Raw genomic sequence first — 10,775 nt, forward strand, 5'->3', positions numbered from 1 at the left:
ATAGGGTATTTCTTTAGGCCTTTTATTTTTATTTTTAATGTTTACATTATATAATGTTAGAGCCAACCTCAAATTCAATTTTAGAAATTGTCAAGGTATTTGGTGAAAGATATCAAAAGTGGATTTATGAATTATGTCCAAGATTATGTAACTGGATTTCAAGATAGGGATGTTTCTGTGATCAAAGTTTTCTAGTCTATAAAAGCATACTTTAAAAAATAAAGCTAATAGCTGTTATTAACTAACTCAGAGGTGATTATTAATAAAGAAATAAACACTTTTTTTTTTTTTTTTTTTGCGGTACGCGGGCCTCTCACTGTTGTGGCCTCTCCCGTTGCGGAGCACAGGCTCCGGACCCGCAGGCTCAGCGGCCATGGCTCACGGGCCCAGTCGCTCTGCGGCATGTGGGATCTTCCCAGACCGGGGCACGAACCCGTGTCCCCTGCATCGGCAGGCGGACTCTCAACCACTGCGCCACCAGGGAAGCCCAATAAATGCATTTTTACTGATTAGAAAAGAGACTGTTAACTATTTCTTTTCTGTGGCTTTAAGCCTTCAAGGTGACCTCCATACATCACTGCCAAATATAAAAAAGTACCAAATAAAAAGAAGATTCCAGTTCTTTCATATTATTCACAGCCTCATGTCTGAAGTGGACCTGCAAGATCTACATCATTCCACAGTGTTATGGGTTGAATTGTGTCCCCCAAAAAGATATGTTGAAAGCCTAACCCTATCATACCTCAGAATGTGACTTTATTTGGGGATGCAGTTGTTGCAGTTTTAATATGCTAAGATATACTGGAATAGGATGGGTCCCTAACCCAAAATAACTGACATCCTTACAAGAAGAAAGAAATTTAGACACAGACACAGAAGGAAGACAGCCATGTGATGATGGAGGCAGAGACTGGAGTTATGCTACCACAAACCAAGGAATGCCTGGGGCTACCAGAAGCTGGAAGAGGTGAGGAAGGATCATTCCCTAAAGTCTCCAGAAGGAGTATGGCCCTGTCAGCATCTTGATTTTGGACTTCTCATCTCCAGAACTGTAAGACAATAAATTTATTTTGTTATAAGCCACTCCATTTGTGTTACTTTGTTATGGCAGCCCCAGGAAGCTAACACAAACAGTTTTATGAGACCCCTCATCTTCCTACTTTGACTCTGGGACTCACTTCCCCAATTATCACTTTACCCAACCCTTAGACTTAAAGCTGAACTGCTTTCTCTGGCTTTGAGTTTTTATCTCTTTTCTTAACTAGAATTAATGATCACCCCCCAAGATTTTATGAAACAGAAGTACAGTGGAGCCAGCCCATACCAGTTTACAGCAGCCAATTGTTAAATTTTTAGGAATTTTGTAAGCCAATTGCTAAACACAGCCATTATTTTAAAAATTACATTGTATAAGTTTTAAATTAGGTAAATTATACTAAGACAAATGTAATGAATATCAAAACTCATCACTTCCTAATTGTTTGACTACTTTTTACTATAATCTGTGCCCCTGAGGCTATTTAAGTCAAATTTATCTGTTTGGTGGAAACAGTTGGGGAAAATTGTGCTACAGCTCATTTTTTCCCAACTTACATTGGTAGCTTGAAATCAGCCATGGTGGGAATACTTACACCATGAAAACCGTCAAAAGCTACAAGCCAGTTATTTTTATATTTTCAAAGAGTTAGTTGTAAACATTTACCAGCACTCCACCGAAATAACCTTTAAGTCCATTCAAAACTAGGATGACTACAGAGGAAAAGCTCGTGGTTAGCTTTATTAAAGATATCTCTTTTCTGGGCCCTGCTATGCACCTCTCAGTAGAAATTCAGAGCTCAGGACAGCAAGTAAAAGGAAATAAAGGACTCTATTACAAACAATGAAGACAGAGAGATTTGACAGGGATTATGAAGAGGGGATAAGGCAGACTTAGATGCTGGTGACCTATTTTTAGTATTGTCTAGAAAATCTCTCAGGAAAGTGTTTAGCTCTGATTATAAATATTAATTACACTCCAATCAGAGAACAATTTAAAGGATCTGTGCTCCTTAGGGAAAGATATTTCAGATAGATAGATAGATAGATAGATAGATAGATAGATAGATGATATAGGGATATACATGGCATACACATGTATAAGTTGTTCAAGTTGGTAATAAACCAGATGATTTTTCTTAGTAAAACAGACCCAACCAAGCTACAAAATTATAGTTGAATTAAATGACTCTATAGACAGGCAGGGTAAAATCTTCATAGCTTTAGCAGATATACAATTCCACTATGTATGGATGGGACCAACAGTCTTTAGTTTTGCTATGACACCTTCCTTGTTAAACACATCATCAGCTGAACAAAAATATTTATAGGAACAGCACCTCTACACATTTAAAACAAAGATTTAAACAACCTGATACCCATTACATAGTTACCTCCTAAAATTCTTAAAGGTAACTTGAGGCTGTTAACTGTTTGATATTACTCTGCACTGGGGGGAGTGGAATCTCAGCTTAGAGACTCTGCCCTAGTCCTTGAACTCTGTGCCAGTGAGAGTTGGGAATGCTGCAAACTTTCAATCAGTGCCAGAGAGAGGGTAGAAGGCCTTTTTTTTTTTCTTTTCACCACAAGGCCAGCAGCAGATTATGGAGTGGCATTACTCACACCATACAAAGTCTTGCTGAGTCTACTTTTGCTCTAAACACTGTCTCATACCAGGAAGTGTTCTAAGGGTGGAATGTGTGAAGCTTGCATCACATCACTCTGTTTTTGTGACTGAGGCATTCTTTTAAAACCTGTCATCTGAGTCCAACAATGTTCCCACTTCATTAGCTACCAGATTTTTTTTTTTTTAATGATAAATAAGAGTCTCTCTTTCTTTCTTTGTGAACACAATCGAACTGGGGAAGAAACCCAGTCTCTTAAAGTTCTCCATAGTTTAATACCCATTCTTAGATTCCTTAGGCATTCTAAATGGAAAAAAGGCAAATCCAGCTCATACATAAGGCAGTCAGAAAAGGACGCATATAATAAGGTAGTCTGGGTCTAGAAAATTATATCACAAACACAAATAATAGAGTAACAACTGTTACGATTTTACTTTTCAGTATATTAGGCTTGGGGAAACATCCTGCGATTAGGTTGTTGCTGGAAGATGCTATCAATTAAGGAAACAAGAGGTGGCTGGAGAGGGACAAGAAAAGCAGAAGCAGGAAGGGAGCACTGCTGAGAGAGAGGGACCAGATAAATATAAAGAATTGCTCTGCAGAGTTTTTCCCTCCTATTTCTTCTCTGTTCTCTCCATGGGTCCTCTTTTTTGCTGATGACCTCACTTCCTCCCCAGGCCTGTTAATGCAGTTCTTGTCAACTAAACCCTCAAATCAACGTATAATATAGGGCTAACAGTTAGCAATTAGTTAAACCTCTCACACATTCTTTTTCATCACAGAAAAATCTTGAAGACAAACAAAATATTCTCAAGACCCCAAAGTAAAAAGGATCCTTATTTTTGAACATTTTGGGCAAGGAATTTTCTCACATCAGACAACATAAAGCAGTAATGACAGGGTTAACAGAGTCTATTAGAGGCCTAATAAGATTACTGTGATTCTAATATGTTTTGAAAATTATCATTTTGGCATTCAAAACGTCTCTATTTTAAACTAAAATGTCATAAAGCATTAAGTTGAGAAATTTTAAAAGGCTTATCATAACTAAGCTTTTCTTAAAAAGCTTACATTTGTTTTATATTGCACCAGCACAAAATATTAATTTACATACAGATCATGTTTTTACTTTTGGAGATGTTTTCTCTGCAGAAATCTAAAATGAAAAAAATAGTTTGCTATTTTTGAATTATCTTCGGTATCAAATACAATTTTACTGTCTGTGACTCACAGCAAAGGTGGTGTTCCTTTTTTGTACAGTTACACTGACGATAATTTGACAATAAACTATTTTTATGGACCAAGTTCAAGTTAGATACTGTGTTTGCACGCTACTCTTCTCAGCCAGCCCTATGCTGAACTTTGTAAGGGCTTTATGACAAAAAACAAAACAAACAAACAAACAAAAACAAAGCAAAAACCTCTTCTTTACTGAAATTCAGGCTTTCCATAATTACATTTTAGAGTGCAATTCTTATCCAATGAGCTTGTGGTTTTCCAAATTTAGGACAGAGCATGTAGTTTTATCAGTGAGTTGAGATTTAGTTTTGTTCTCCTTTGATTCTATAAATGGTTGTTCCAACTCTAAAATGGGCCACTTAATTTACAACTATTTTCTTCATTTCTTTTTAAGAGAAGAAATAACATAAAATTTCTGACATGCTGACAAGAGAACTTTAGCAACTTTCTCCCTGACATGAAATATTTCACTCAGAAAGCCTGTTTCCTATCTACCCTTAGGCTTCCTGGATGAGGCTCAGCTAAAAAAGTACTCTGAGATGTATTTGCCCATGTGCTTATAAGTGTCAAACCTGAGTGATGTCTCTGGGAAGTACAAAGAACACAAATACTTATTTGTCCCAGAAAGAGAGGGGTCCCTATTTTGAAATATCTTAATGGAACCCCAAATATTAGAGCTTACTAGATTGAAAATAGTACCCTCTACTTGAAGATTCTTAACACGAATTCAATGTTGAATCAAACCTATAATCCATATAGCTCATAATAACTTTCTTGGTAGAAGTATCTCAGATCAATAGATGGCAGGCTTTGGGTTTCTTTCAAATAGTTGAAAAATACAGATAAATTATCAAAGACAACTTTTCACTAGTTTTACCTTAATTATGGAGAGAGAATATTGAGTATAAGTATCTCAGCAACTTTCTCCTTTTAAAATCCACCACTATCCTCAGTAGGCATATAGATTATTCTGGCTATTTAATTTTTCATATCTGCTTGCGGTGACAATGTAACATTTGGTAAGACAATTAGCTTTGGTTGCACATTCTCACTGAACTTTTGGTGAAATTATTACACTGTATATTAGTACAAAATTATTAGGAAAGGCTTCTAAAGCTAAATTTTTGTCATTTAGGAAGATGGGGGGGTAGGGAATGACACTACATTTAAAGTCATTCTTCTGCCTCTATTGTTACCAGGACTAAAAGTTGTAGCTACACGGCAATTTCGCTGGGAAAACTGAAAATCGAATCCCCGTATTAGGTACTCCCAGCTAAAACAGGATGTTGAAACTACTACTGGCAGCAGGGGTAGGACATTTTCTGTTGCTCTTCTTGCCTGTGTTTTACGGTACAGGGGTTGGCCCTGGTTTGGTCCACCTGCCAGCGGAGCTTAAAGTTTCCGAGGCTTGGGGGAACACAATGACTTGGATCTAACAGCCTAAAGGGGAAGAAGGGAATTTGTGCTGCATCGAGGAAGCCGTTAAACTCCTGCTAAGCGAACTCTCTTTTTTATGCCTCTATGCACACGACCGACCTCCTCTATCACTGACTAGAAATAATTTCTGACAATCCAGGATATTCTGAAAGCTTGGAGACATATGGCTGGAAAATGAAACTACCCTGGAGTGTGGCCACATCATTATTTTGTGTCGCATGGTACCAGACGGGCAGTTGGTGAATATGGTGCTGGGATGTGAACGGACAGTTTAACAATGTGAATTTTTTCCCCCATAGAGCTCAGACAGACTTCATTTCCCTCTTGTCTTTCGGTCTCTAGTACTTGTTATTTCCCCCTCTCTGCAATATCAATTAACTCAACTTTGCAGTGGGGTAGCCAAAAAGGAAGAGGATGAAGAGGGCTCTATAATCTTAACAAGTGTCGAGGGAGTCACTGCGCCCCGGGAACCGCGGCGGCGACCCGCCCATCCTGTGCGGATTTCAGGGCTGATACCGCGCGGGCGGTTATGGAGCGGACCGTGAGTTTGATCCGCCGAGGATAGAGACCTGGGCTCGGTAGGGGTGTGCTGATCTTCAGGCAGACTTGGAGGCCCCTGCTGCCTCTCATCCGTAGCGTTTTATAACCATTTCCACCGTTCCTCAAAAGTCATGGACGACGGCCCGCTGCCCGACCTCCGAGACATCGAGCTGAAGCTAGGGCGCAAAGTGCCCGAGAGCCTAGTGCGTTCGCTCCGTGGGGAGGAGCCGGTGCCCCAGGAAAGGGACAGAGACCCCGCCGGGGGGAGCAGCGGCGGTGGCGGAGTCTGCAGCAGCAGCAGCTGCAGTTTCCCGCTCTCCCTATCATCCTCCTCTTCGTCCTCCCCAACCTCTGGCTCCCCACAACCTAGCCATTCCAGCAGCGCCCTGGAGAGGCTGGAAACCAAGCTTCACCTCCTCAGGCAAGACATGGTGAGTGTGGTTCTCCAGCTGTGGGAGTGGGAGCCCGCGCAGAAGCACCGGGAGGTCGGAAGATGCGGTTGGGGGCAGAGAGGGCGGCCGGGGCGGCCGAGCTGAGCCAGGGGTGCGTGGGAAACACGGGGAGGGGAGCGCGCAGCGGGTGCGCATCCGGAGGCAGCAGCCGGGAAGCTTGTTTACCCGAGACTTTGCTCGGTCACGGTTTGCTAAGACAGCAGAGCCTGCCCTGCTCTGTGTACTTTCTGACGCCAACTCCCTGCTCCCGGCTCTGACCATTGAGATGCCAGTCCGCAGCCTCCCAGGCACAAGCCCGCCGAGGGCGTCTGCAGTTACTGCACGCATGTGGGGCCTGCTGTGCGCCGTTCACACTTTCAGTTCAAAAGGTGGCTCGGTCCGTTGCACTTACTGCAAATATACTTCCTGGTTTGCCGAAAGGTGGCGCGGCGGGGTCCCTGCAGCCCTTCTTCCTGGCTCACTCCTCTTCCACCACTACCGCCCCGCCCCTTGGGGCAGCAGCCGAGCAGTTCCTAGGCCACTGTGGAGCTGATTCTCCACTGCTGGTTCTGAAAACAATGGCCCACTCGTCCTTGAGGTCCTTATGAATAGCTTGTCTCATGGTTGATCCAAAAGAACAGGTGATCCCCAGGCCCAAGGATTTGCTAATGACCACTTCCTACCCTGCCCCATCAGTCCTCAATCTGCAATTGTTTTCTGTGCTGTTTGCAAATGTTAGCCTAAGAATAGGACAATGGGACTAGGAAGGGTCCGAGAATACTTGTTATTCCGGATGTATTTGGAGGGAGACACTTATTTACTTACCATGAACTCAGGCAAGTCACTCAACCTCTGTGGACCTCGGTTTATTCGTACAACGAACTGCTTGGAGGAAATGATTCCTTCCTTAATCCTTTTAAGAAGATGACCACAAAACAACAGCATTTTCCACCAGCTTGGAAAGGAGGAAAGTTACAACAGGGGCCTCAGCCACTTCTACATAAATGACCCTATCTACTGGGGCTGTGCATGAAAAAGAAGTAACCGGTGGTGTTACTTTAGCTCCTCTCTTTTTGCAGTTGGAACACTGGGAGGGAATAAATTCCAAGCATAAAGTAATCTTGGCAAATATACTAGTGCAAAAAGACATTCTTCAGAGATCATGTCCTATGCTCAGAATTTTTAGCACACTATCAACACAAGGGCTCTAAAAACCTCTCTCAAGATCTTTTAAGCTGGTCTACTTAAGAACTTTAGTTTTTATGTCTCAAGAATCCATTTTCTTCCCAGTTTGAATGCAAATATATATAGAGACATACATATATAGGTCTATATATGTGTAGGTATATATATGTGTGTGTGTGTATTCATACACCATGTGTAATGCAAATGATTTTATTACACTATTCATGTTTCACTAAATATACACACACACCACAGGTTATACATGTTAGTTATTCAACAAGTATTGACTAAGCATTGACTATACCTGGTAATTAACTGGGTGCTCAAAATACAAAACAAAAAGTTCAAGGAGCCTATTTAGGGCTCTCAAATCTCTTGCACTCATTTGCCATTTATTATTTGTAGTATATCAAGCCAAGTGTGCTGAAGAATTTTGTAGGGTAAAAAAAATCTGGTTATTTTCAACAAAAGACATTTTCTAGCCTTGTCTATTTTTCTTAATGAAAATGTCACAGAGTTAATAAAAATCTGTTTCCCCAAGCCAGATGCTGTTATGTATAATGATTATGGTATATAAATAAATACATTTTTAAAAAGCAAGCAGAAACAACAACAACAGGAGGGGCAGATTACTAAACTGACTATTCATTATATTTTCTACGTGAAGCATAGTTATCTATGAACCTAGGAGAAATTATGCCAGAACAGATGTTTTGTGTTCAACTCTGTACTCCAATAAAGGTCTCCTTTATTGAGCAAATGATAACATTGGCTATGGGAGTTTAGAGGGAAGGGATTGAAAACAGGTATATTCCCCTGCCAATGAGACAGTTTTCCCCCATTTTACATAACTCTTATGGGTACTAAAAACCCCAGCTTCAGCATAATTGCAAAGCAACAGATTTGTTTTTATGCAGACTTGGCAGTTTAGTTATAAACATGGAACAGATGCAGTTGTGCAGTTCTTCCTGTCTCCTGGCATCCCCATGTCGAGAAGTTGGGCGATGCCCCTGTGAGTTTTATGTTCTTTTCTGCTCTCTTCTACGAGCATTGAGTCAGCCTCCTTGGTCTAATGCTTGACCACACAGTTCATGCTCATTACTTTGAGTTGTTCACAGATTTTTCTTCTGGATGGTCTGGAATTATCAGGCTTCGTTCGGTCCTGCCCTCAGAACTCCTTCCTAAGAAACACCTTAGCCATGTACAGGATTTTCTAGAGACTTCCAGGAATTAAGCCTTCCTTCTTCTCCTATTAGGATGGATGTACTTACCACTGACACAAGGCACCATAGACTTGCAGGGACGGAGTCTCAAAACTTAAACTTCTTTACATTCACCTGATCTTCTCATTGTCTCTCTCATCTCCTTTTATGGTTTTATGAATCATTTCCTTAACTCTTATCTGTAAATATTACAATCAATGCTCGACGTCTGTGAGATGCAGGTGGAAAGGAAGCAAGATAAAACAGATTGAAGTTGGGGGTGGGCGGGAGACTGCTTCTGTGGCCAGACTTCTTCACCTTGAAACCCTTATTGACAACATAAATAGCACAATACATAATAAAGGGTGTGGGAAGGAAAATACTGGAAAAGAAAATTTGCAGGCATATATTTGATACAGTAGGCCAATTCAAAGTAACCATTCAGGATGTTCTGGAGAGAGAGCACATTTTCCCAATGTGTAAAATACTTTTTATTTTTAATTTAAAGATAAGGAAATTTGACAATAAGCAAATGCAGGGATACACATAGGAAGTTTACAATGAAATCAGAAATAGATGTCAGACTTCTGGTACAAAGTCTGCCCAATTATATTTGTTCACTACTTTTCAATTCACAGGGTTTTACTATCTGTCATATTATTTGAGCATAAGGTCATACTGGGAAAGAAGTATTTTCATCCACATTTTGCGAATGAGATCATTGTGGCTTAGAGATGGTTGAGAAATCAGGCCAAGGTCACATAGCTAATTAGTCAACAGAATCACAATTTGAACTCATATCATCTGACTCCATGTACTGTGCTTTTCCCCCATCCTCGTCTGCATCCCAATAATTTCTCCTCAAAATACAGAATAGTTTTTATAAATCTGTGCTAAGTCAGCAATCCCTAGAGTACTAAGGGACCAACAAAAAGAAGCCATCAGGATGCATGTCAAGGGTTGTTTCAGATATGGGTTCATTCAATAATCAGCAAATATTTATTGAGTGCCAACAATGTACCAGGCCAGCCTGGAGACCTTGGGAATATAGTACAAAATGGCTACTTTAAAAAGTCAGTCTTCGGAAGAGGTCCTGTCCTATGTTTGGACTTTTCATTCCACTGTCTATGCAGACTCCTTTTGCAAAATTTTCTTAAGAATAAGACTTTAAGCATTACTTATCAAATACTGCTCTAAGTTTTAGAATGCCTCATAACATCTGAAATATTTTTCCAGTAAATGTAAATAATCTGTCAAAGTCAATGTTTACCACTTAGTAATACATTTTATACCGCACTTTTCTTTTACAAGATAGTCAAAGGATTTTAATGCTATCTCAATAATGTCCATATCATACCTCTAGTTTAAGAGTGAAAATTATTTTCATCGATTTACTCTGGAAAAAATTTGAAATGCATAAGATTATAAAGGCAATCACTAACGAATCAGAGCCTGGAATTAGAAGGGATCTAATGGACCCTCCCAAGTTTGCCTTCCTAGACAATTACTGTTCAGTCATCAAAGTATAGTTTGAAATGAAGTATATACTACCTATTGATGCCGTACTCCAGGTTTTATTCAATTCTGTGTCACGCTTGAATGGTTAAGGCAGTGCCATTATGAATAACTAATTTGAAGATATTGTGTCCTGATCCCATATTTTTAGCAACTACATATTTGCACAGCAGCTGTGTAATAGTGAGAGATAAACAATTTCAAGCTAGTTACTTGTCTTACTATTAAAGCATTCAAATACCCCACCTGATTCCTCAACTCTTGGTTTAAAAAAGTTTTCTAGGCAATACACAGGGCTAGACACAAACACACATAAATGATACCAGAAGAACATGAATCAAAATGTCAAAATTTCGGGCTTCCCTGGTGGCGCAGTGGTTGAGAGTCCGCCTGCCGATGTAGGGGACATGGGTTCGTGCCCCGGTCCGGGAAGATCCCACGTGCCGCGGAGCGGCTGGGCCCGTGTGCCATGGCCGCTGAGCCTGCGCGTCCGGAGCCTGTGCTCCGCAACGGGAGAGGCCACAGCGGTGAGAGGCCCGCGTACCGCAAAAAAAAAAAAAAAAAAA

At 40.7% G+C, this 10,775-nt stretch overlaps 1 protein-coding gene across 1 annotated transcript in view; it reads left to right on the forward strand.

Moving 5' to 3' along the window:
• Positions 1-5,324: 5,324 nt before the first annotated feature.
• The window catches only part of LURAP1L (leucine rich adaptor protein 1 like), a 46,746-nt gene continuing 41,295 nt past the window's right edge, over positions 5,325-10,775 (forward strand). The window contains exon 1 of the mRNA XM_007110172.3: positions 5,325-6,307. Within this exon, the coding sequence (XP_007110234.1) occupies positions 6,008-6,307 (300 nt within the window). The 5' untranslated portion in view covers positions 5,325-6,007. The remainder of the gene's footprint in view (positions 6,308-10,775) is intronic.

Source organism: Physeter macrocephalus, chromosome 9 (genome assembly GCF_002837175.3).
Source record: "Physeter macrocephalus isolate SW-GA chromosome 9, ASM283717v5, whole genome shotgun sequence".
Lineage (NCBI taxonomy): Eukaryota > Metazoa > Chordata > Mammalia > Artiodactyla > Physeteridae > Physeter > Physeter macrocephalus.